Source organism: Fusarium tjaetaba, assembly GCF_013396195.1.
Source record: "Fusarium tjaetaba strain NRRL 66243 chromosome Unknown NRRL66243_c0000150, whole genome shotgun sequence".
Classification (NCBI taxonomy): domain Eukaryota; kingdom Fungi; phylum Ascomycota; class Sordariomycetes; order Hypocreales; family Nectriaceae; genus Fusarium; species Fusarium tjaetaba.
In genome coordinates this window covers 82649-107403 of record NW_023501346.1, presented here as the reverse complement: position 1 = coordinate 107403, position 24755 = coordinate 82649, and the positions used below count along the sequence as shown (strand labels likewise).

Here is a 24755-nt window from a genome sequence, read left to right as displayed (position 1 = left end):
AGGCTGCAGCATTCAAGTGCTGCGAAAGCATTTGTCTATCTGGTTGGCCGACACGCGTAATCCATGATCGGCGGCGCGTCGCAATTAGCATGGCATCTTTCACAGTAGTGTCTCCTCCTTCGTTATCAGATCAGGGAGGAGGTATGTCTTGTATCCTTGGAAGAACGGTACATATCACTCATGCTATGTGTACGATGATATCAAACTACATCGGATAGGCGGGACGACTAAACGCAGAGCAGCTGTGCTGAGCGGCTACGCATTCCGGATCCTGTGGAGAAGACGTGTTTGTCAAAATGCGTGCCTAAGTTACAGGGGAACAAGACCCTGTCTCTTTGCATAAAAGAGTGGATGTGATGGGTGCTTGCTTGCTAGCTTTTCACGTTTCCAACCCTACCATTCCAGTCCAGCACGAGGCAACCTGGCCTAGCAGAGTTTTATATCGCGACATCCATGGCATTGAGAGAGCTCAAGCAAGGGGATTGTTTTGAGACTCCGAATATCCCGGTCGTAATTTAAAACGAAACGATGCGATAGGTGCGCTCTGGGAGGGGTTTCCAATGAATCGGAGGCCCGTGGCCGCCGAAGGGGTACATCAGTGAGTAGTTGGAGATTCAGCATCCTGGACCTATCATGACACTTGAGGGGAAATGAAAACTCGAAACAAACCTAAATCACTAGTCGACCCTACAGTGTGTGGGCTCACATACGTACGTACGTACATACACATACATACAGCAAAGGCCACCACAACTTGGTCGACAACAACAAAGATCTGCAAATACTCAATCAAGAACAAGACCGATCAATATCGGACTAGCACGTCAACGTCCACTTCAGCCCTCAGATCTTTGGTTCCCCCCTATTGCACAGCTCGTGCGAGAGGCGCTTTGCTGTGCATGCACCTCTGAGGTTAACTCAACTCAGCCCAGCTCAACCCAACTCAACTCAGGCCTCCCTCCCTAGTGTTTAGCGCAGTAGCGCAGTCCCCTCACCTCGACGGCAAATGGCGGATTTGATCCCGCGCCTGCAGGGCTATCTTACCGCTGCAGGTCGCGATTCAGCCCTCGCCCAGCGGCTGAGCAATATGACAACTATGCTTTCAGGTATACGCATCCGTGATGGAATGGTTGCCACTAGGCACTTTGTGTGCAACCTAGACGCCGTGTCGCTCATACTTCTCACCGTCACCCTCGTCGCTTTTCTCGTCCCCGTCTTGATCCTCTTCCCTCCCGTTCCCGTGGATTGCAGCGATGTCCTCCGTCAGACCCACTCGCGGGCCGGCGTGGCCCTCCGAGACATGGACATCGGCCCTGGCAGATCGCCCGATCGCCGGCTCCCCGGGGCAGAATCGGAAGGGAACCGGGCTGCTGCACACAGTCCGCGTATTTTCCCTGTTCAGTCATGTCGTGGAATTGAGCTAGAGCGTGACGGTGCCTCATTCAAGCACTCAGAGTTTGATCGTTTGTATACGCTTGCTCAACGGGACTCTGAAGATGTTTGGCAAGCCATCTCACGCGAACACTTCCCTTTGCTGGCCAACATCGAAGTCGACCTCTGGATTCCAGATCCAAACAAGACTAGTCGTCTGTTGGGCCATATCGAAGGTTCCTTTCTTGTCTTGAGATTCCCCTGGTCAGATTCAGGACTACAGGGTATTCTGCAACAAGTAGCAGCCAAAATTAGCCACGGCTTGAAAGCCAGACCTGAAAAGGAATTCTTGTTGCCAGTGTCATTCCCGAACGAGGAAGAAATTCGAGGAAGAGGTTATTCCTTTGCCGAAGTCACTATCGGCGGAAAAAATACTATGGGACTGAACATGGATGTTGAACTTCCTGCCGAGCTGGCTCGGTATCTTGGTTCTGAGCAACAAATTGGGATCTTCAGGGTAGACCAAATGTAAAAATATGAGAGGTCCGGAGCAAGTTGACCAACATATTGACAAATTGAATAGTATGGATCATGATTTCTTATGTCCAGGGTAATCTACTCCTGGAGACAGTTACCTGACATTCAATATCATTTGAGGAGGCTCGAATCAGATGAGTCTAATATTCACGATCATATCATGCGATCAACTTATCTCATGGATAATGAAGCACTGTCAAAGCAATCGATAAATTGCAGGCCATGCCCTAACGTTACTAAATCAAACGGTATCACATGGTATCCCAATGCCCAAAATACATCATACCTCTCCATCCAGCCCGACTCCTCATGTACAAAACCCGGTCTAGTCCCTGTCATACACTCATTCCAGACATTTCCCAGTTGCCGTCAACATCATTACTTCATCTCTGCTGGCGTGAGACTTTGCACCATACTGGTGCCTTCGCTGAAGCGAGTGCGGAAAATGCGGTTCGCGTTCTGGAACATGCCGTCTTTCAAACTGACGACGATGAACTGCGATCCCTTGAATCGGGTCTTGATGAGACGACCGATGTTCTGGGTATGTGAGAGATCCAGCGCGGCATCAACCTCGTCAAGAATGTACATAGGGGCAGGCTTGAACTGGAGCAGAGCCATGATGAGAGAGAGAGCAACCAGAGACCTAAAAGTCAAAGCATTAGCCTTTGCATGTCAGGAATAGCCAGGGGTTGCATACCTTTGTCCACCACTCAGTTCCGTCAAACTCTGCTTCCACACTTTACCAAGACAGACCTTGACTTCAAGACCATCGCTAATAGTCTTGCCCTCGGGAGGATCGAGCTTGGCAAAGCTGCCTCCAGGAAGCAACTCGGAGAAGATGTTACCAAAGTCACCGTTGACCTTCTCCCATGTCTCGTGAAGGGCCTTCTTTTTGTAGTCATCCAAGCTGACGATCGTCTCTTCGATCTTGCGCTTGTCCCTGATGACAGTCTTGATCATGTGCTTGAGCGACACCTCCTTCTTCTCAACACTGTCGATCATGTTCATGACCTTGGGGTTGATCTTCTTCTTCATGCCCTGGAAACGCTCAGTCAAGTTGTGTAATGTTGACTTGCACTCTCCAATGTTGTGGTTCTTGAAGTCATAGGGGGTTCCGCTGCGACCAAACTTGTCCTTTTCGTCCGCGATCCAGTCGAACTCCTTCTCGAGTCGGGCGACCTTTTCGGCAGCACCTTGTTGCTCCTTATGGAACTTCTCCACAAGATGACCAAGCTTCTGCATTTCGAGACTCTCCTCAGCAATGCGTGAGTTCTTGGAGCGAGTGGCATCTTCCAAAGCTCGAAGTTCGTCATCGAATTGATGCAGCTTGGCGCGTTCATCATCAAGCTCAGCCTGAACGGTGTCATGCGTCTCCTGAAGTTCAGCCTTTTGCTTTGCTAGGTCTTCAATGTCCTTCTGTTGGGCCTTGATAGCGATCTCAACTTCTTGTAACTGTTCTCGAGCAGCAGATAAATCAACACCCGCTTGCTCGGCGTCAAGTTGTGCACCCTGGAGTTCCTTTTGCAGAGTCTTTACGGCGGCCGCGTTCTTACCGAGGCCAGCTCGCAGCTTATCAAGTGCCTTCTGCAGTTCGACGAGCTTGGCGTCCTTGTTGTTGTCGAAGTCACTCATATCCTTCTCAATGGTCTTAATATCTGCGGCTGCCTTGGCTTGTCGAGTCTTGGCCTCGGATATACTCTCTTTGAGTTCTTGGATGGTTGACTTCATATTCGCCACTTCCTGTATGATGGAAGACGAAGAGTTGCCGCTGATCTGCTCCTCAGCAAGTTTGATCTCGTGGCTCTTGAGATCCAAGTCTTGCTTGATTCTGCGAGCTTGGTCTAGCTTGGCCTTCTCCTTGGATATGCGGGCTTGGAGCTCTCTCAAAGCACCTTCGGCTTCGCTCAGTTGACGAGTCAGGCCGTTGAGCTTCTGGAGAAGTACCAGAACACCGCTCGAGTTTGGTGAGCTTCCACCAGATAGTGTACCAGATGGATCGTACGCATCTCCTTCAAGAGTGATACTCCTCATGCGCACGTTCGGGTCGAACGTGACCCTCTTAGCAGTATCTGCATCAGCACAGATCAGAGTATTGCCAAAGACATACTCCATAGCTGCTGACACTTCATGATCATAGCCGACTAGGGACAGCGCCAGATCAACCTTGCCAGGTGCGATCTTTTGAGCCGTAGCGATGGTTTGTGCCGAAGCTTTGAAAGCAGCGATCTTGTTGAGAGGAATGATAGTGACACGCTTTCGAAGCTTGCCCCTTTGTAGCAGCTGTGTACCTGTCACCTCAGTATCAACCACGACGTTGTATAGGCGTCCTCCAGCGCAGATCTCCAACGCAGTGCCGGCCTGAGTGTGCTCCTTGTCCAGAGAAAATAATTGAGCGACAAGACCCTTGACCTTGGAACGGTCAAAATTGGGCACAGGATCCGCGTAGTTGAACTCTGTGTTGGCGACTTGACGCTTCAGCTTGTCAGATTCTTGCCTCAAATTGCGAATGGTTTGTTGCAACTCTGACTCCTTCTTGAACATCTGCTCTTCCTGACCAGGTTCGAAGCCCAATCGGCCAAGTTCTTTCTCCAACTTTTGGGCTTGTGCCTTCAGGCCTTCAAGATCGCGCAGAAGATCGGCGTTCTGCTCCTTGGCCTTTTTCGCACGAGGCTCTTCTTCCTTGATACGCTTTTCCAAATGCGCAATCTTGATCTTTGCTTGCTCTTGCTCTGTGGCTGCTGTCGTTGCACGATTCTTTGCATCTTGAAGTTGACCCTGGTAGCCGTTCTCTTGGCCGTCCTTGGAGGCCACACCCGTCTGCAGAGTTTGAAGAAGTTCTTCCTTAGACTCAGCGTCTTTGTTTTGCTGTTCCAGATCTTCCTTGGCGGCATCGTACCGGGCCTTTGCGTTTTCGAAAGCGGCCGTCTTCTCCTGTAGGGTGGCTTCCAACTCTGAGACGGTCTTTTCAACAGCCACTTTCTTTTCTTCCTCCTCTGCCAAGCTGGACTTCTTCAGATCGAGAATGGTGGCTAGTCGCACAAGCTCATTCGAGTGCTTCTTGGATGCCTCCTCCAGTGCTGAAGCCTTGCCTCCTTTTCGAAGCTCCTTGTCTCGTTGGGCTCGCACTTTCTTGACATCCTCTTCAAGATGAGAAATTTCACTCTTTAGACGAGCTGCTGACTCCTCCAAATCCCGCCGCCTTTGCTTCTTTCCTTCGAGGTCTGCCGCTGATTGGCTCAGAGAGTCTTGGTAGCGCAGATAATCGTACGCAACAACCACTCGAGTCAGTCTCTCCAGGTCGTTTTGAGTCTGTTGGAAGTCCAGGAAAGCACGCTTTTCTGTTCGTAGTTTCTCCAATTTGGGCTCAATCTCGTCCTTGAGAAGCTCTCGAAGCTCGACTAGCTTGGTTTCCTTTTTGGCCATTGTCTTGAGCGCCTTGTCTCGACGATCCTCGAACATTCTGGTTCCGGCAGCTTCCTCTATCATGGCCAAGATCTCTACAGCCTTCATGTTGAGGACTTTGGTAATGCGACCTTGCATAATGAGGAAGTTGGGGCTGTTGATGTTGAGCTGCACCGACTGGAATAGGTTTTGGACTGTCTGTTGTTGAGCGCGGTGGCCGTTGATGAGGTACTTGGATGTTCCTCCAAGAACGATCTGTCGTGTAACACTAATATTGGCATATTCTTCGAAACCGATCGGCGACTTCTTGGTGTCTTGATTGTTGAATACAATTGTGACGCTAGCTTTTGTGACACCAGCTTGACCGCGCTTATATATCAGGTCCTGTGGTTGTCGTCAGTATGTACTGAGGGTGGTTGAATCGGCGGTGACTGGACTGACCTGGAGATTTTGCGCTCGAACGGTTGACATGTTTGTAATTCCAAGAACGAAACATATCGCATCGAGGATGTTTGACTTTCCACTGCCATTGAGACCGGTGATCGAATTGAAACTCTCGTCCCTGCATATGTTGGTTATGGTTCCTCGAATGTTTTGATGGTTGGCCTACCAATTTGAGATCACGGTACGCACGGCATAAGACTTAAAGCCCTGTAAAAAAAGAAAAAGTCAGAATGGATATAGAAGGAGAATAGTGCAAATCAAGTACTCACGTCAATTACTATTTCAATAACCCTCATGTTGGGCAAGATCGAGTCCGCGGCTTCGTTGAATCTTTTGCTATGTTTCGTCGCTCCGCATCTCAAGGGGGGAGGGGAACGCGAAAGTAAACAAGAGAGTTGCGACCGATAAGACGTTATCAGCACGTGTTGGCTGATATCATTAAACTGGCAGGGCGTTAAGAAAGGTACTTGAAGTTTAGCTTCGGCACAACGGTTATAGCCCTGTAGCTCAAATTGAGTTACAATCAGTTCTGTAGAAACTATACTCGAATAAAAACCTCGGTATGATGTTGATCAACTCATTAGAGGCTATAATACTCTGTTTACATGCCTCTGTTTCACAAGAAATACATCGTCTTCGTCCACTGGCCGTGAATAGAAGCTTGAGTAAGCCCCACTTCCGAGCTGGGAAACCCATCAACGCTAGTCTGGATTCGGCATACGGGTAAACATCCCTCTTTGTTATTGAGACCTAGCTCCTCTCGCACTTCGAGTTCACAACTTTCAAACACACTAAACTTTTCGACTTCATCTCGACCTTCCAACCCGATGAGTACATAACCAATATCGCACGAACAATAGTTGACAAGCAACTCCAATCAATCACCTCCACACGCGCCCCTTTTCAACCGACGCAATGGCGGCCATGCGAGGACCGCGCATTCCAACCGGCTCAGCTGCTTGGGTCGCTGATGAGCGCGCTTCTGCCCTTCAGATAGTTGATGTTGAGGTAGACGAGTTCACATACGCGGCTCACAACGAGTTCTCATGGCTCAATGAGCACATGGCCAATATCTTTAACGAGAACGAAACGTACGCGTCTTGATCATTGTTTTTGACGCGATATACTGACTGGCGGCTTGATAGAAATATCGCCGAAACCTTCAAAACACCTGGAAGACTTCGTGGAAAGACACCTCGAACAGCACGAAAATTGATCACAGAGCCAAGAGTAGTAAGCTTAGCTACCAAATGTCCCCAAATAACACACATTAACATTTCGAAGCCTTTGTCCAATGTATTTGGGGGCACACCCTCGAGCTCAGCAAACCGATTCGCGCAGCATCTTCTTCTTCAGTCTCCCCAAAGAGAGCTTGTGAACCAAGCCAAGTCTTCTTCGCCTAGACGACACGCCCCATCGCCCAGGACAGCGCCTCCTACCTCTGACGAACCAGTCGAAGACGCGCCAGAACAGCCTTCAGATGAAGCCCAAGCCATTCACTCGGACCAGGACGCCCACATGACACTTGAAGAAGCATCGGAACCAGCCCCAACGGTCAAATCTCAACCGGCAACGCAAGGCGACTCTGGCTATTTCGGAAGTCAAGATATCAACCCTCCCAGTTTTGATCCTCTGGAGGACGAAGACACCTCAAATATCGACCCTGTTGCCTTGGATGAAGCCATTGCTTTCCCTCAGCCAAGCCCCTCGCGGACATCTCTTGCCAAGGACCCTATCAAGACTTCTTCACCGATCAAGACACAACAAGCGACAACTGACGTCGATATGGAAGAGGCCCAGGCCGAGCCCCAGGAGGATGAGAACGCTATCCAGGATGATGCACAGTCTCAATCCGATCGCCACAGCCCTAGTCCCGTCCGCCCAGGCTTCCGCAACAGCTTGCAGTTCCCTTCTCTCCCTGCTCGTGAGCCTCTCACAGCAGGCAAGAGCATTGGTGCCAGAGCTTCTCGAACAAGTCATGTCGATCCTAAGAGGACGAGTTACTTGGGGAGAAACACGAGAGGAAAAAGCCTGGCTAGTCACGCAGAACAGAGTGCCTCAGACGAGTCGGATCAGGACGAGATGGACGTTGATGATTTCCCCACAGTGCCACAGCAGCCTAAGAACGCTGAGGAGCTTGCTATCCACCACAACAAGACGTACACGCAGATGCTACAGGACCGAATTAGTGTACTCGGTAAATCGCAGCCAAATGGAAGTCGACCCTCCAAGTCAATTCACAGCATTACCAACTCTCAGCCGCCACAAACTGTATCTCAATCAGTACCCGAACCTAAATCATCATCGCCCAGGAAGCTGGAGACCACAACAACACCAGGTGCTTTCCCCGAAGATGATGACGATGACTGGATTGTCCCTCCCACTACACAACAGCCTGTCACTGCTCCTACACCCACAAGGCCGTCATTTTCTAAGAGCCGAACTGCCGATGTTATGGAAGGAATCCATGGCAAGCAAACTCTTGGATCCTTTGACCTGGATGAAGCCCGCGACAGTATCCGATCACCAGCTCGTGCCAACAAGCCTCAGCGACCGGCATACCTGGGACACTCCAAGTCTGTATCGGTACCTGCTGTTCCACTTATCCCAGCTTCGGATCCAGAGGAGGGAAGCCCATTGAAGAAGACAATATCATCAACCAATGCTTCTGTGAGACCAGCCACTGCTGTTGCACCTTCCTCCTCCTCTCCCTCAAAGTCTCCTACGAGGCTCTTCCGTGACAGTCCTCTGAAGCATCTAAAGAACAAGATGTCATCCATTCTCAGCACTTCCAAGGGCTTGATCGCCAGCAGTGCAGCTCTGAGCGCCGAAGGCAAATCGTCCCTGCTCTCGCCATCTCGAGCTCACCTAGGAACATTCCCCGACCCTTCTTTGGATTCAATCGTCCCCAAGGCAAGCATCGATTCCCATAGAAGTGGCGACACTGCTACCGATCAGCAGTCAACTGCACCTCGACCAGTTGCAAAGCGCACAAGAGCTTCAGTGGAACGTGAGAAGGAGGAGAAGCGAAGGGAGAAAGAGGCTAGAGTCCAAGCCGAGCAGATGGAGAAATTGGAGAAGGAGCGCGAAAAGGAAAGGGAAAAGGCCAGAGTTTTCAGCAAAGAGCAGGAGAAGCTCGCCAATATGGAAAAGCAGGTCGCTGCCAGGAAAGAGGTTGAACCACCTGCTCCCAAGGCTACACCTAAGCCAACCCGAACCAGCCCGCGAAGGGCAAAGCCTCAGGAGGAAACGGAGGCCAAGGCCGCTGACCAGGAGTTTGATATGGGCGATGCACCTGCCTTGGTACCCCCTCCTTCTGCTCACAGATCTGCTGTTCCTGGACAACTATCTCGGCCCAAGGAGATGAGGCGAATTGCGAAGCCAGGCCGAGAGCCAGCTACAAAGACAAAGGCGGCACCTACTGTTCACATCAAGGTCAACACTGGCTCACAATTACATCCTGGCAACTCTGTGGCTAGTGGGTATCAGGACTTCGGTGCTTCAACAAGCTCTCAACCTCCTCAAACAATCAGCAAAGCAAGCAAGGCCTCTACACAGCCCAAGCAATCCGCACCAAACTTTGGTGCTTCTACCGGATCAAATGGGCGGCCTAGAGCTCTCGATTTGGCTGCACAGAAGAAGGCCAAGATTGAGCGTGATCGCGCAGCATTGAAGGACGACAAGAAGAAGCAAGAAGCCATCCGTCGCCAAGAGGAAGAACGACAAAAGCGTGAGAAGACTGCTCAGCGCCAAGCAGCTCAAGACCGACTGGCAATCATTGAGAAAGCCAAGAAGACCCCTGCGCCACCCCCAGCTGTTCGGTCACAGCCAAATGGTCCACCTCAGTACAGTCTACAACAGGACAAGTCTGCCTCGGTACAGCGAGAGGGGCCACCTCGCCCTCCTTCTCGTATGAACTCTGGCATCTTCAGATCACAAGATGACATGGGACGACCCGTCAATGCTAACTTGACAAATGGTTCTAAATCTGGCCCCAAGAGGCCCCTTCGAGATGCTAATGAGGATGGGCCTTCAAGACCTCCACCTGCACGTGGGCCCCAATACCAGGCAAAGGATGCCAAGCGCCGTCGAACGAGCGATGACTACGCTGATGAGCTTGATATGGAGCAGCCTCCTAATATCAAGGGACCTCCAGTCCGTCCATCCAGCGCTCTTAAGAGGGTGAGCAATCAAAGCGTTTCTTGTATTCCAACAAAGGTTAACAAGTACCAGGATCTGCAGACGAAGACTCTTACGAGTGGCTATGTTTCCCAGGCCAGTGCGCAAAACCTATTCAAGACTGGCGTTCCCCAGAGTCAAATGAAGGGAGGCAACCCTATGGACATGGCTCAGATTCACAAAGGAACTATTCCTTTCGCCCCGAACCCCAACCCGGCGGGACCTTCTTACAAGACACCTGGACGTCCCGGTCCCGTCAATGGAATGAAGTCTGCCGCCAAGTCTGTACCAAGATCATCACCACGATTCCAGAATGGCGAGGCCATTGAGCTTCCTGAGATCCAGACAGACGATGAAGACGAGGACGACGATGAACCTCAAGCGGGCACGGTCGCAGCATGGGCTAACTCCCCATACATTCGGGATGCCCTCTTTAGACAGGAAGATATTGACCCAGCGTCAATTTTCGGACCTCCCGCGCCCTTGAACATGGAGGAGGTCTTTGACAAGAGCAAAGACAGACACCACAAGTTCCGCGCCCGAACATCCAGTGCCAACTGGAGCGGCACAGATCGTCTTACTGAAGAGGACATCCGAAAGAACCTGGCTGCCAGAGACAAGCTCAGACGTGAGGGAGGCTGGTCTTACGAACTGAGCAAAGACATGATGTAATGGCATATGCATATGATACGGATACTTGATGAAGTCGATTAATTGGGTGTTCAGAGGGATTAAGCTTAAGCAGCGGCAGCATGGCTACAATAATGAAACGGAAAAAAGGGAGCGAGTGATTGACTCTGGTCGAGTTTATTGGCATATGGGCATCGGATGCAGCAGATTGAGCGCATTTGTGATAGATGAGATTGCATTTTGACAATGGTTGGTTGGTTGGTTTCTGGTTTGGCGCATGGCGAAATGGAATAGGGTGTCTATCAAGGCTACCGAGGAAGGAAGAGATGAACGAGCGTTTAGTCAAGCAAGACGTATAATATCGCATGCATGGAATACATTGTTGGGGCGTTTGTCTATTGAATTATCCGAATGAGAATCATTATTCGTTTATTATGGCTCCGAGGAAGTGTCCGATTGCTTGTGATGATGGATGCTCATGAATATGTACATACTGCGGTGTTGGTAGTGAGAGTTACAAATAGTATGTACCTAGCTTTCCAACCTCTCCAAGAGGAAACAAAGTTGACCTTTTGCTCATGATAATTCTCCACCAAGAAACGAGACATTATTGGAAGATCAACCTTATCTGCAGATGCAAAAAAGCCATGGTCTCAACAAATTCTTAGTTAACCGTTTTCACATGTCAGAAGCATAAGCACGACGGAATAGTTAGGACCCAGTAAAAAAATGATAAGGAACTGTAGGCGAGGCGAGGCGAGACCTCGTGCAAGATTCTATTTGATGCGGTTGTTTCATGATATGGCATTTGCTCCTCTCTTTTTCCTTCGGCCTTTCTCATCTGATGGTTTTGTCAGGAGGTCTTTATGAGAGAGGTCCCTTCACTTTAAAGTCAAACAATACTGCCACATTCACATCATGACTGATTAGACCTAAGCCTCACTTCATCACCGAGTTAACCTGACGACATTTTAACTATTGTTCTCTCACTTCCACTCTCCCGAGACCTCATTCATCCTTTAGCCTGCAGCTCTTGAAACATGGCGTCTCATCTCAGATCATTTGCTCCATCTCTCGACGAGATCAAAGTCGATCAAATCACCGAAAGCAGGATCTTCAACGTCGTCTCCATGCTTCCAAACTCACTCCCCGGGCCAATTCGTTTCCTCAGACGGAGTATCAGTTTTCACACTCTACGTCCTGGTGTGACGATATCTGGGTCACAAACAAAACCTCGGCCTCTTTCAGAAGCTGATGTCTCGGCTACAATGGCCCAGCCACTCCAGACGGACATGGTAAAGCACTCGGGTGGATTTGTAGAGTCACGAGACTTGAATCCTCAGCCGATGAGTCGAGTCCTTTATTCGGAAGCACCAGAGGATGAACCAGCTATGCGAGCAGCGTCTGGTGTGCATTGGAAATTTGCACGGCAGGGTAAGTAACTCAAAGGACTAACTTGTAAGAAATAGTGTTGTATGCTGACATGGCCCAATAGGGACGAATCTCGTCAACATCTCTATAGATGGAGGCAAAGCTGCTGTAGCAGATGAAGACGTTGCGTTTGAACGGAAAGCCTTTGTTGACGGGGTGACATATCTTCTCAAAGCTCTCCCGCAAGAACTTGATGAAGGCGAACTTAGGAGAATTCAATGCGCATTGCCAGAGCAAGTCAACTTGTCTGATATGGCCCTAACTCGAGCAGAACCCGGCTCACAACGCGTTCGCCCCAGTCAACCCCGTTCAATCATTCATCGCGGAGTCCAAATGACAGTCGTCAATCTCATCTTCTTCCTCAGCTTCCTAATGCCATATCTGCTGCTACTCGTTAGATGCGCAGCTCGACTGGAGCGCAAGTACAAGATCTCCGAGAAGGTCGTAGGTCACGGCGTGGACTTGGTCAACTCAATTGGCAAGCAAAGCGCTTCCTTGACTGACGCAATCGGGCAGATGAACGATGGCAAAGTTGCTCAGGCTCTATTAGAAGTGTTTGTTTGGACTGTTGATGGTGTAACTCAGGGTATCTCGGATGGACTCGGGGAGGGTCTTTCGATGGTGGGGTCGAAACCAAAGATGAGTGGCTAGAGCCTAGAAGCTGCTGGAGGGGACTTGCATCAGAGGGAGTTTATCATTGGGGATTTAGAAATAGAGATAGAAGAGTGATCATTGGTCAGCGGAGTTTTGTTTTTATACTGGCATTTACATAGCATAAGGTAATGGAAGTTGCATACATACACACTCTACAGTTCATACTCGGGGATTTTGTTCCATCTTCATCCTCAATACTGAGCTAGTGGCAATGCTCCAGGACCCTTACAAGCCTTTTCGCCTCTAACCCGGTGCTGACCTCCGGTGGAGCACGTGACAGATTCGGGACCTAACCCAATCAGGGTAGAGCTTCGCTGCCAATTAGGCGATAAGATAAGGTAGCGCTGTAAAAATTTCATTTTTCCCAAAAGTAGCGGCGCGCGACCCTTGGACGCCTGCCAATCTTCATCCAAACCTAACCTTCTCCCATATCATCATCCTCTTTTCCTCTCCTCCTCCAATTCTTGCTTCTGGGTTTGTAGTTTCTATCAATCGCAGAACAGGAATCTCAGCGTCAATTCTTGTCTTTAATACCCCGGCATCATGTTTCGATCCAGCCTTAGGCGCTGTGCCACTCAGGCCAGATCCGCCGCTACAGCTGCCCTCCTCACACAGACCCGAACTGCTTTGCCTGCTGTTCGCCGTCAGGTTTTGACAAGCCGCTCTTCTATCGCTGCCATCAGCCGAATTGCTTCCATCACACGCGCCTACAGCAACGAGGCTACTGCTGAGCAGAATGAGTCTGAGTCTACTCCTTCAGCTGAAGCTGAGCCTGAAGTTCGCTTCGCCGATCTCCAGGGCATTCACCCCAACCTTCTCAAGCCCATCATGGACGACATGAAATACGATACCATGACTCCTGTCCAGGCCAAGACTATTCAGCCTGCCCTCAAGGGTACTGACATGTGAGTTCTTTTTACATCAAGATAAAGATATTGTACATTGGCTAACATTTAATCAGCGTTGCCCAAGCCAAGACTGGTACCGGAAAAACTATTGCATTCCTTCTTCCTCTCCTGCAAAGAATGATCGAGGAGGATAGCACACTTGCCGACAGGACCGCTAGACGTCAAGCCCGATCTGATGATATCCGTGGAATTATTCTCTCTCCCACACGAGAGCTAGCCGAGCAAATCGCCGCTGAGGCTCGCCGATTGGTTTCACACACTGGTCTCGTCGTTCAGTGTGCTGTTGGTGGCACTGACAAGCGCAGCATGCTTCACCAGACTCGACGAAATGGTTGCCATCTTCTTGTCGCTACTCCTGGTCGTCTGAACGATCTTCTCCAGGACACCAGCAGCGGCATTGATGCCCCCAACCTGGCTGCTCTGGTCTTGGATGAGGCCGACCGAATGCTTGATGTCGGCTTCGAGAGAGAGCTCAACGAAATCATCAAGTGCCTTCCCAAGCCCGAAGAGAAGGTTCGCCAGACCATGCTCGTTTCTGCCACAATTCCCGACAGTGTCATCCGCCTGGCCCGCAACATGGTCAGAGCCAACGACTTCGAGTTTGTCCAGACCATCCCCGAGAACGAGTCTCTTACCCACGACAAGGTTCCTCAGCATATCGTTCCCGTCTCCGGTTGGTCTCAGGTCTTCCCCACCCTTTTTGAGCTTCTGGAGCGTGAAGATGCAACGATCAGGCAAACCCCTGGTGCCATGCCTTTGAAGGCTATTGTCTACTTCAACACCACTGCTTTGGTTGAGCTGGCTGGCGAGCTGTTCTACCAGCAACGTCAGAATGCCAAGAACGACGGCACCCCTTATTTCTCTTCCTATGTCATGCAGTCAAAGCTGAATCAACAACAACGCCAAAGAGCTGCCGACAGATTCCGCGAGGCTAGATCCGGTGTTCTTCTTTCCTCCGATGTCACAGCCAGAGGAATGGATTTCCCTAATGTGACACACGTTATCCAGATCGACACTCCCCGGGAACGTGAGTCTTACATTCACCGACTTGGACGAACTGGCCGACAGAACAAGGAGGGCCAAGGCTGGTTGATCATCCCTAACTCTTCCGTCCGTAACGCTCGAAAGATGCTTCAGGGTCTTCCCATTCAGCAGAACAGCTCTCTCAGCAGTGCTGAGACTGACGTGGCAGGAGGTGAGACTACTACTCACCACGAGAAGACCAAGGCGCTCTTTGGTACTCTGCCTCGTTCAGTTCTCGCTACAGCCTATATGTCCATGTTCGGCATGGCCACTAATAAGCAGGAGATGGCCGAAGAGGTCAACGAATGGACGCGTCTTGGCTGGGGATGGGATAAACCCCCGTCTGTTTCCTCCATGTGGGCTCAGAAGCTGGGATTGGCCAATACACCAGGCATGCAAATTTCGGATGGCCAGCGATTTGGCGATCGATCTGGTGGACGGTTCGGTGATCGATCCGGTGGATTTTCACGCCGAGAAAGCGATGATCCCTTTGATTCCATGGCAAGCAATGCTCGCCGGGATGACTTTGGACGTGGTAGATCTGGTGGTTTTGGCCGCGGAGGCTCAAACGGTGGTCGCTCAGGAGGCTTTGGCGGTAGCCGCTCAGGAGGATACGGTGGCAACCGTTCAGGAGGCTACGGTGGTGGCCGCGGTGACCGAAGCTCTGGTGGTGGCCGCTCAGGAGGCTACGGCGGAGGACGCTCTTCATTCTAAGCGATGAAGGGCATGCCGTGAAAATGGTGAAAATGTAATAACAAGACCAGATACCTATGACGGATGGGATGTGTATGACTTGTACTTCAATTGGGCATTTTTGTATTTTATACTAGTGTAAGATATGGGAAAAGGGGTTTGGTTTATAGACATGTCTACAGGCGTCACTGGGTATACTCCACGACAACTCTACTTAAGAAATGACGATAATCTCAATGACCATCCTGCTTTGTGGCACTCGCGCTTAATGTATGTGGTTGTTTGGCCAGCAAGCAGATTTGCATACTGATGAACTCAGCCCATGGAATACATCCCAACGCCTGTTATACCAACGGTATTCGTAGATACGCTTACTCCAATCAACGCCAAACTAACAATGCTTAACATCATGGTATTCGTTGGCCCATCAACATATTGGCATCCCACAGTAACACTCTCTCATCCCAGCCCACAGAAGCTACCCAACCGCCCATACCAAAAAGACACCAGTCTACTCCCGTGACGAACTCCGTATGACGATTCATGATTCCCATTTGACTTCCTATTGCCGGTCCCATTGCCGGAACTTGCTGCTGACTTGAACCGTCATTCCATAACCGAACAGTCATGTCGTAACTGGCACTTATAAGAGTGTCGCTCGAATGGGGACTCCACGATAGACGCCGCACAGCATATTCATGGCCTTGCATGATAGACAGCGGACCTCCGTTAGGGTTCCGTATGTCAAAGGTTCGTAGAACTCTGTCCACACCACCTGTAGCTATCACCGTGTCCCGGTACTTATTCCAATCGTGAGTAAGAATCTCGGCAGGCGCAGAAGCCCCGGGTGACGGTTGCGGCCCAGAAGCGTGGACCGGTATCGTCGCCGTGAGGTGGTACTTTGCCGAAGATGGCGTTCGGAGGTCGAAGATTCGGAGGTGGGAGTCGGAGGAGACGGCGGATATCAAGGCGGGGTTGGAGGGGCAGAAGGATGTGCTGTAAGTACAGTTTCCGATGGGCAGCGTCTTTATCGAGTGATTTCGCGTTGGCGACCACTATCGAGTGTTAGAACCATAGTTTATGTATAGGTGATTAGTTGGCGTACAATCTTGACTGTGCCGTCCCAGGAACTCGATATGAAAGTATCCTTGGTTATAGGGTTCCAACAGACGGAGAAGGTTTCTCGCTTATGTTCGTGAAAGTTCATAACCGGAAAATCGTCAATTCCCAAGTCAAATAGCTTCAACGATCCATCACCACATGCGACGATCAATTGGTTCTCGTTAATCTCGGACCAAGCCAAGTCGTACAGCGCATCGTTTGTATCGAAACTGCGACAGCGATATTAGCTTCCAGTAACACTCCACAAGTTCCAGCAACGGGACGTCGCATACGTTTTCTCAACTTGTACACCCTGCGCCGTCAGAGCGAGCGCAAATACCCGACCATTGCCCACAATGCCAAAGTTGGCAGACGTCGCAACGGCAATTCGCGAGTCGTAGTACGGGGAATACTTGACGGCGTAGGGATTGTACCCTTGGGTTCGGAATTCTAGCATTGCAGCCATTGCGCTGAAAATTGGTCTTGAGAGACCGCGCGCATGTGTTAGCTGTGGTATTATGGTAGAGCAAAGAAAGCTACAGTGGACAATGGGCTTGGGCTTGTTTGGATCGTATAGCTTCCCCTCGAAGCCCCTCGAAGCTATACTGACATGTGCCTCGGTTTCGGTAATCTCACAAGCCCGCGGGGCACAAGTGTCGCGTTTATGTGGCTAACCGGGTCATACGTCATGCGGGGGTATGTGATAACCGGAGTCATTCTAGTCACGTGGTTTCGTGTCTCAACTTTTCGCACCTTTCGCGATATCGTGTCACCAACCGCCCCTCATCACGTCTCCCAAACTGCGAAATGCTGGCGCATCTGCCAGAGAGCACTTTCAGTTACAGCGCATGACTTGTACTATTGGATATACGGGGATCAAGCTATGAAAGCTTTTTTGACTCGTCCCAAGCGGAAATCATCTCCAGAGCTTCAAAAGGAAATCGCAGAACCAGAAGAGTCAACCGAAGTCAAGTTGGCTTTATTATCGTCTTTGCATCCTCAACTTGATCAGGAAATTCTACTAGACATCTTACTAGCGCATGATGGTTCCGTTTCGGAGGCATCCGCGTCCCTTAAAGTCCAGGCCCCGGTGAAGAAGGGCAATCGAGTTATCGGATACCAACAATCCTTGAAGCAATTTGCAACCCCAAGTGACTCGACATCCTTGGATACTACACCAAAAAAGAAGAAATTAAAGTCAAAAGCCGGAAGCACATTGCACTTATATGATCCGGAAGACGTGGCTGAACATACTCCGTGCACGATTATACACAACTTCTTACCACCTGAAGAAGCCAACGAATTACTGCAAGAACTACTTGAAGAATCAAAATCTTTCGAGAAGATTACTTTCCAACTATTTGAGAACGTAGTATCAAGTCCCCACACGTCAAGCTTCTATGTCGAGAGCTACGACGAGATCGAGCGCCAGAAAACAGAGTACCACTACAATGGTGGTCGACTTACGGTAAATCTTTATGTGATCGCATCACCTCACAGTCTTTGATTAATCGTGTGCAGGATGTCCGGCGAATTACACCTCAGCTTATCAAGGTCAAGCCAAAAGTCCAAGAAGCTGTCAATTCCGAGATTCAGAAACGAATCAAGACTCGATACCCTGGCGGGAAAAAGTTGAAATATCAATCCCCCAACCCCTGGGTTCCAAACTCAGCATTTGTCAATGCATACACCGGTCCTCAACAGAATGTTGGCTGGCATAGCGACCATCTCACATATCTTGGACCTCGCGCCGTCATCGGGTCGATTTCACTAGGGGTTGCTCGCGAATTTCGTGTCAGGCGCGTGATTCCTAGAGACAGCGATACGAAGACGGTTCAAGAGCAAGATGCAGAAGGTCAAATATCAATTCATCTTCCGCACAACTCTCTTCTTGTGATGCATGCCGAGATGCAAGAAGAGTGGAAGCATAGCATCGCCCCGGCATTGTCTATCGATCCGCATCCTATCTCTGGCACGACTCGAATCAACATTACATACCGAGACTACAAGGCAAACCTACATCCAAGGTCTACACCAAAGTGTCGGTGTGGGCTGCCGTGTGTTTTGAGAGCTGTGACGAAGAAGAAGGAGAATTTTGGAAAATACTTTTGGATGTGTTATGCCAACTCTCCTGGACAGGAGAACTGCGGGTTCTTTCAGTGGGCTGAGTTTGATGATGATGGGAATCCCGTGTTTAGAAAAGGAGCTGGCACTAAGACTTAGGGAATCAATACAACCCTTGTCAAACCAATTCTCGTCTTTTCCCGTGCCTCTTGAATGAGTCTGATGCAGTGATGCCCTCTTCGATACTTAGTTATCCAACTGAGAAACCACTGTCCTTCCAATGGCTCTATAGATACCGGCCATAAACATACCGGTGAGATGCGCCACGGCTTTCCAGATAGAATTTGCACTTTCGTTTGCAAGTTGGCCAAACACTGGGGCCATAGATTAGTATTTACCACAGAAACCACACCATATGATACGCGGAAGAATGTGGATTGAACTTTACTATGAATGAAATGGAATCAGTCGTATTGGCCCAGCCAATTCCCTCGATGCGCACTTCTGGTAGCCTGTAGTTGCGTATCTACAAGTTTAATGTCAAGCATCTTGCAGATAATGGAACATATAAGCCCCCCAACATGACATCCAAATCCATCTATCGACCCATATATGTTGTATGACACACAGATACAGCAATATATGATGTTAGCATTAAGCGATCCTTATGTAACGAATATACTTGCAGTATTCGTAGGCCTTGATCCAGTCCATTCTTCTAGGGCACCAAATCGGCAGGCCATGGCTAGCTGAAGTAGATTGACGGTATCACAATCGGCTAGGATTCCAGCGTGATATTTCAAATGTTACTGACGCTTTTATCATTGATTCATTGTTGAATGGGCCAGGTAAATCACCGACATAGTGGAAACATCCACGACTCCCTTTACGTAGCCCTAGGAATAGTGGCAGATCGAACTGCCTCCACTTGCTCAGCCTGCGCAAGAGAATGGTTTAATGTAATGGGAAGATATATGCTCACTCGAAATACATGACGTCTATGTACTTAAGCCTTAGGTGGTGGTCAGGCTGATAGGTTATCTACCAATATGGCTGCTCTGCCTTGTCAAATTGCCCTGAAGATTCAATCCGAAATGCCCGATAGAAAGCAATTCATGGCGAAAATCCAAGGCTTCAGAAAGTGCGTGGTTGTTTCTTGTGTAACGCGATGGCTTGCTAACCATTGGAATTTAGATCTTCGTGAGATATGTGGTCTACACCAACCAGCAGCCCGTTGACTTTGGGGGCGAGATCCATGCAAGATATGGGCCGTTTCAATTGGACCTGATTCTTTGAAATTCTTGACTTGATATGACCTTCTTTCCCGGCCGCTATCATTTCATCATGTTTCCGCCGAGTCCCGGTAGGAAGTTTCGGGGGTTTTGTGAGCAGCCGTACCACCAGTACGGTACCAGGCCATTAATGAGCTCTATGTTTCGCCATTATAATCAGTAAGCGCTAGCATTTAATCTATTTATTTCAACGAATCTACACGATGTTAGCGTGAGGCTTCAACTACCGAGGACGTGCTCCTCCTATTTGAACCGTGACAAGTTTAATCCACAAATGCTCACATAGCTTGCTTGAAACGGTCCTTGATATAAACAGAGTATATATATGAGGATACAGACCCGATCTGAACTGTCTTAGATCTATTCGATCTGCCCCGCAGCATCCGCAGATGCTCTTATTCATGTGACTTGGATTACCCAATTGCCCCATTCAGAGTCTTGGAAATCTAGCCTAATCGGCTATTATCATGCCAGAAATAGCTACAGCCAAAGTTTATATTCGATAGTCCAATACTATAATCCATAAAGTGAAGATTGAATATCTTCTTCGTACTTAGGTGGAAAAACAAGAATTTAGGCAACTTCATTTCAACCTTACATCCATCCGTAGATATGTCAGTAAGTATTCAACCGTATGTCACTCACTCTCCACAATAAGGTGCCTTGTTTACTATTTAAATCTAGTGCTGCTATAGCTGAGGAATATACGGGAATGTGAATATAAGTTGTTTTGAGTCCAAAGCTGGCGGAATCAATTATCAGTGCCAGATGTTCCGTGGAGAGCTATTCTGTTTCGAGCAATAACAAGTTTGGATCTAAAACCAGGCTTCCTCGGATCTGTTTGAACAACCATCTTTGACAGATATAATCGACCTACCAGTCGCCAATGATCCAAGTAACCAGAAAACGAACTGCCTCAATTCAGAACATCGCATATGGAGCGGCACTCGCACTTGGTAACAAGGCAGGATAAATGACCAGCATTCTTTATGGACTCAGCAAAATTCTTCACCAAGAATAAATCAAAAATGAAAGAGAATGAGTATTTATTGAAGGTATTAATCGCTGCCTATCCTATAGAAGTTTAAGAATTCCATACTGTTCAAGTTTATCATAACAATCTCTATATTCATTGGCTGATTTGATTGCCAAGGGCCGCGAACGGCATGTGGGCCGCGCCTGCCGCTGTCACATTCCCGCCAGCGGTTTCAGCCAGCCGCTGCCTGTATCCTTCCTTCCAATCAGGAAAGCCAATTTCAACTTCATCCCAACCAAAGGAAGTACTATCGATTTAATCCTTCAATCTAACACCAACGACCGCGAAGTATCATCTTCGCGTCAAATCAATCGAGAAGACGAGAGCCCAATGAAAGATTAAATCAGATCTTCTTCCTCTACTTGGCCACGTCACCCAGTCTCTTGAAGAAGTTGTTGGCCGCAGATTGGAAGCTCATACAACCTACAGAACGGCGCTACTAGGACAACAGTGCCTGGCATCAAAGCTCTCTTTGACTTCTGGGGCAAATCTTTTCTTTAACTTCGTATCCTGGCTATTCAGATTCAACCTGACTACCACGGGAAAGAACTCAAAATGTCGGCGCTCACCTTCCCCGCATCCTCAGCAGCTATGCTAGAGTCCAGACTTCCATCATCAGCAAACACTTCTGGAGCCTCACGGCCATTTGTGACACTCACATTTGCAACCTCACTTGATTCATCGCTTTCTCTGGCCCCTGGCGTCCGAACTCGACTCTCCGGGCCCGACTCCAAAGCAATGACTCACTATCTTCGTTCACGGCATGATGCTATTCTCATCGGCGTTTCCACTCTCTTGGCCGATTCGCCTGCCCTAAATTGTCGTATCACTGGTGCTACAAGTCAGCCTCGGCCCATCGTCATTGATCCTCATCTCCGATGGACTCCTAGCAGCTCCGACAAAGTCCTAGAGGTTTCTCGCCTCGGTAATGGTTTAGCTCCCTTTGTCCTGACTGGTGTGTCTAGCCAGGACTTGCCTGCTGAAAACGTTGCGCTACTCGAACACCATGGCGGAAAGTATATCCATGTCCCGACCAAAGTAGGACCCAACGAACGCATGCGCTTTGACTGGCATGATGTATTCAGAGCCTTACATCATGCAGGCCTCTCCAGCGTCATGGTCGAGGGAGGCGGCCAAATTATCAACTCCTTGCTTGATCCTCAATATCACGAACTAGTTGACTCCGTTATTGTTACTATTGCACCAACTTGGCTTGGTCAAGGAGGCGTTGTCGTGTCCCCAGATCGCCTTCAGGATTCAGCAGGTGTTCCAATTCCTGCTGCGCGGCTATCGAATGTCTCATGGCATCCTTTTGGTGAAGACGTTGTCCTGTGTGGCACGCTGCATGCTTAGTGCCTAAAGCTAGGCTATACTTATATACAAGCCTCCAATCAAGCTTTAGCTATCCCTCTGCTCTTCTCAACATGTTTCTTGGAAACCCCCCTTGCTCAACCCAAACCCCCATCTCTGCCTGTAGTCTTGTTCTATCATGATTTCTGCTGTCATTGACTGGTGTATTGGACCTAAATGCCACCGAGTATGATATGGATATTCCGGTAGCAATACTGGGAGAAAGGTCCGTTTCTCATTCTTCAACATTGTCAAGCATACTGGATTATAGGAGCATATGCCTCAGACATGACCCATCAACATGACTTCCAAGGACCGAAGCGGGTAGTAGGCCATCCCAGTGATCACGAAGGCTGATTCAAAACCCAGGTCACCAATTCGCTCCCCAATGGGCCCAGTGAACCACGGCGTGTCCATTGACGGGACCACCAACCCAAGACTGACCAAAGATGCTCCGATTGCCGCCATTCCAATCGGAAGCCGTCGTGCTTGATTCCATATCTCGGGGTCATAAGAATGGTAGTCCATGTTTCGAAAAACCATGAGTTCTTCAATGATAATGGCATCAAAGCATCCCGCCCAATAACCAATCACAGACAGAAAGTTAACAAGGGACTCCTCCCATTTAGCAGCCGCATAGATCGACATGGGAATCATGATAGCCAGCGTTGCTACGATGAATAAGAAGCGTGGCACTTTGGCAAATGCAGGAACAAGCATCTGCAAACACAAGGCGACTGAATAATTAGACAGCACCATGTTGCCAACAACACTCAGAGCGAGAACGACAAGAACGAACTTGCCAAACCCCCCTGCCGGTGCGAGCATTTCAGCCATGACGCCGCCGATCCCATAAATATCCCAAGCCGTTTGCCATGATTCGACATTAGGAAGGGCACCACCAATGGCAGCTCCAAGAATGAGCAGAGGCGTCGATGGAGTGATCAAGCCCAGATAAACGTACATAAAGACCTTGAGCCTGCGATTTGGGTGAGGGTTGTCAGCTTTGATTATCACAACACAATGTCGAGAAATCCTTACTTGGATGATTTGGGGTCGTGATAGACGGTGAAATCGGAGACAGTCCCGCCAAATGTCATGAAATATCCCGCCATTAGACTCCCATATCCGATGACACTTTTCACAGATGCCGGTTCATGGTCAGCCTGGTTTATCAGATGCTTCCCGCCACAGCCGACGGCAATGACAATGGCAACCAAGTTCGGTAACCATTGCCACCGTTGCCAGACGTGGACCGCTCGATATCCTAGGAATGCGAGACAAAAGCTGAGAGTGCAAACGATGCCGATGCCTACGTTTACACTTATATTGGCCTTCTCGTTCACAGCTGCGATGGCTTGTCCGCTCACAATCGATCCCACGAGCGTAAAACCTGTTACCGTTCCAGCGTTGAGCAGGATTGGAATGATTCCAAGATAGAGCCTGGCAAATTGAAATGTCAGCAATCTCCTTGCAATGATATTTGAACTCGAGAAACTCACCCGAAGGAATATCGAGCCTGTATCATTTGTCTCATCCCAGTCTTGCATCCCCCGATACTGATCACAGCTGGGGGTATGCATGTTAGAATGTTGAAAAAGATGATTATCAACGACACATCTCGCAATCCCAGCCCATATACAGCCGTGCCGAGAGCACCAGTTGGCAACCTGAGATTTCATCAGCATATGTGATCATCTATTGGTTAGGTTATGCCATCAACTCACGGCAGAATACACAACAGACATGTGAAGAACACAGTGAAAAGGTTGCTGTGCTGGGTTTGGGTTCTTTCCTCAATGGGCACTGGCCGAACCCCATTCTCCTCGACACCAGCGTCAAGCAATTTCCTATACCACCTCGAAAACACACCAGTCTTGGCGTTCTTGGTAGTCGAAACACTGGCACTTTCTCTATTTCCAGTATTGTTTCTGGCGTGTTCGGATGAATGGAACCCTTGGTTAGCTTCCAAGTCCTTGGGAACTGCCATTGCGATGCTGGTGATCAGTTGTGAAAAGCCCAAGGTTTACTGGACATGCAAGGGAGGACTTAAGTATCTGATAAGCTTAACTTGCTCTAGTATCATGGTATGTCAAACCCGACCTTAAGATAACGAAGAACCATGTAGCTCTTGCATGCGCCGCTGAAGTCTGTTTGCCTCCTGCAGTCTACCCCAACTAACAGTCGTTCCACAATAGGCTCAATGGTAGTGTCTAGACGCTGTGATCTTTTTCTTGCAGTCGACCTAATCACAGTCATCGGCCAATAACCTTGGGAGGCCAAGATTTCACTTTCAAGGAGCACAATCGGATGCTGAACCGGATTTTGCAACTTTGCTCCCGATTGATGTGTCACAATAAAGTGTGGCTTGCTGGCATCCATGTATGTTGGTGCCTAGGAGTTGACTGCAGTGTGCTTGTTCTAAACAACACAACAGTCATGTTGTTTTCTGGGGCTGAGCCGAACCAACTTGGCTGATATATCACTGTACTTAGGGCTGAGGTGTGGTGTGCTTCTCGGTTGGTTCGAGCGGCTAACCAGATAGACCCATGACAACGACTGGCTGCGTTATGTGCTGCTTGTCACTCACATGCTCATCAAAGTCAGCCATGAAGATTTCTCTACCTGCATAAGGACAGG

The 24755-nt window shown here is 49.2% G+C and overlaps 9 protein-coding genes across 9 annotated transcripts; 6 read left to right on the top strand and 3 right to left on the bottom strand.

The window, feature by feature from the left end:
• Window positions 1-1006: 1006 nt before the first annotated feature.
• FTJAE_7406 (mosc containing protein) lies at window positions 1007-1903 on the top strand (the record flags this gene model as incomplete). The annotated part of the gene is made up of 1 exon (XM_037354120.1): window positions 1007-1903. The coding sequence occupies one exon, from the start codon at window positions 1007-1009 to the stop codon at window positions 1901-1903; it is 897 nt and encodes a 298-aa protein (XP_037205528.1).
• A 383-nt stretch (window positions 1904-2286) lies between these two features.
• FTJAE_7405 (structural maintenance-chromosome 2) lies at window positions 2287-6050 on the bottom strand (the record flags this gene model as incomplete). Its single annotated transcript, XM_037354119.1, has 5 exons — window positions 2287-2551; window positions 2606-5694; window positions 5752-5872; window positions 5921-5961; window positions 6024-6050. 5 exons carry the CDS (start codon window positions 6048-6050, stop codon window positions 2287-2289), a joined length of 3543 nt encoding a protein of 1180 aa, XP_037205527.1.
• Window positions 6051-6669: 619 nt separating this feature from the next.
• On the top strand, window positions 6670-10605 carry FTJAE_7404 (inner centromere related pic1; the record flags this gene model as incomplete). Its single annotated transcript, XM_037354118.1, has 3 exons — window positions 6670-6845; window positions 6900-6987; window positions 7039-10605. The coding sequence occupies 3 exons, from the start codon at window positions 6670-6672 to the stop codon at window positions 10603-10605; spliced, it is 3831 nt and encodes a 1276-aa protein (XP_037205526.1).
• A 998-nt stretch (window positions 10606-11603) lies between these two features.
• FTJAE_7403 (uncharacterized protein) lies at window positions 11604-12645 on the top strand (the record flags this gene model as incomplete). Its single annotated transcript, XM_037354117.1, has 2 exons — window positions 11604-11997; window positions 12059-12645. 2 exons carry the CDS (start codon window positions 11604-11606, stop codon window positions 12643-12645), a joined length of 981 nt encoding a protein of 326 aa, XP_037205525.1.
• A 546-nt stretch (window positions 12646-13191) lies between these two features.
• On the top strand, window positions 13192-15293 carry FTJAE_7402 (ATP-dependent RNA helicase cyt-19 mitochondrial; the record flags this gene model as incomplete). Its single annotated transcript, XM_037354116.1, has 2 exons — window positions 13192-13553; window positions 13610-15293. 2 exons carry the CDS (start codon window positions 13192-13194, stop codon window positions 15291-15293), a joined length of 2046 nt encoding a protein of 681 aa, XP_037205524.1.
• A 386-nt stretch (window positions 15294-15679) lies between these two features.
• Window positions 15680-16839, bottom strand: FTJAE_7401 (peroxisomal targeting signal 2 receptor; the record flags this gene model as incomplete). The annotated part of the gene is made up of 3 exons (XM_037354115.1): window positions 15680-16327; window positions 16378-16603; window positions 16667-16839. 3 exons carry the CDS (start codon window positions 16837-16839, stop codon window positions 15680-15682), a joined length of 1047 nt encoding a protein of 348 aa, XP_037205523.1.
• Window positions 16840-17256: 417 nt separating this feature from the next.
• On the top strand, window positions 17257-18596 carry FTJAE_7400 (CUE domain protein; the record flags this gene model as incomplete). Its single annotated transcript, XM_037354114.1, has 2 exons — window positions 17257-17841; window positions 17895-18596. The coding sequence occupies 2 exons, from the start codon at window positions 17257-17259 to the stop codon at window positions 18594-18596; spliced, it is 1287 nt and encodes a 428-aa protein (XP_037205522.1).
• A 2724-nt stretch (window positions 18597-21320) lies between these two features.
• On the top strand, window positions 21321-22118 carry FTJAE_7399 (riboflavin biosynthesis domain protein; the record flags this gene model as incomplete). Its single annotated transcript, XM_037354111.1, has 1 exon — window positions 21321-22118. One exon carries the CDS (start codon window positions 21321-21323, stop codon window positions 22116-22118), a length of 798 nt encoding a protein of 265 aa, XP_037205521.1.
• A 279-nt stretch (window positions 22119-22397) lies between these two features.
• On the bottom strand, window positions 22398-24105 carry FTJAE_7398 (Purine-cytosine permease FCY22; the record flags this gene model as incomplete). The annotated part of the gene is made up of 4 exons (XM_037354110.1): window positions 22398-23094; window positions 23157-23558; window positions 23618-23785; window positions 23843-24105. The coding sequence occupies 4 exons, from the start codon at window positions 24103-24105 to the stop codon at window positions 22398-22400; spliced, it is 1530 nt and encodes a 509-aa protein (XP_037205520.1).
• Window positions 24106-24755: the final 650 nt, after the last annotated feature.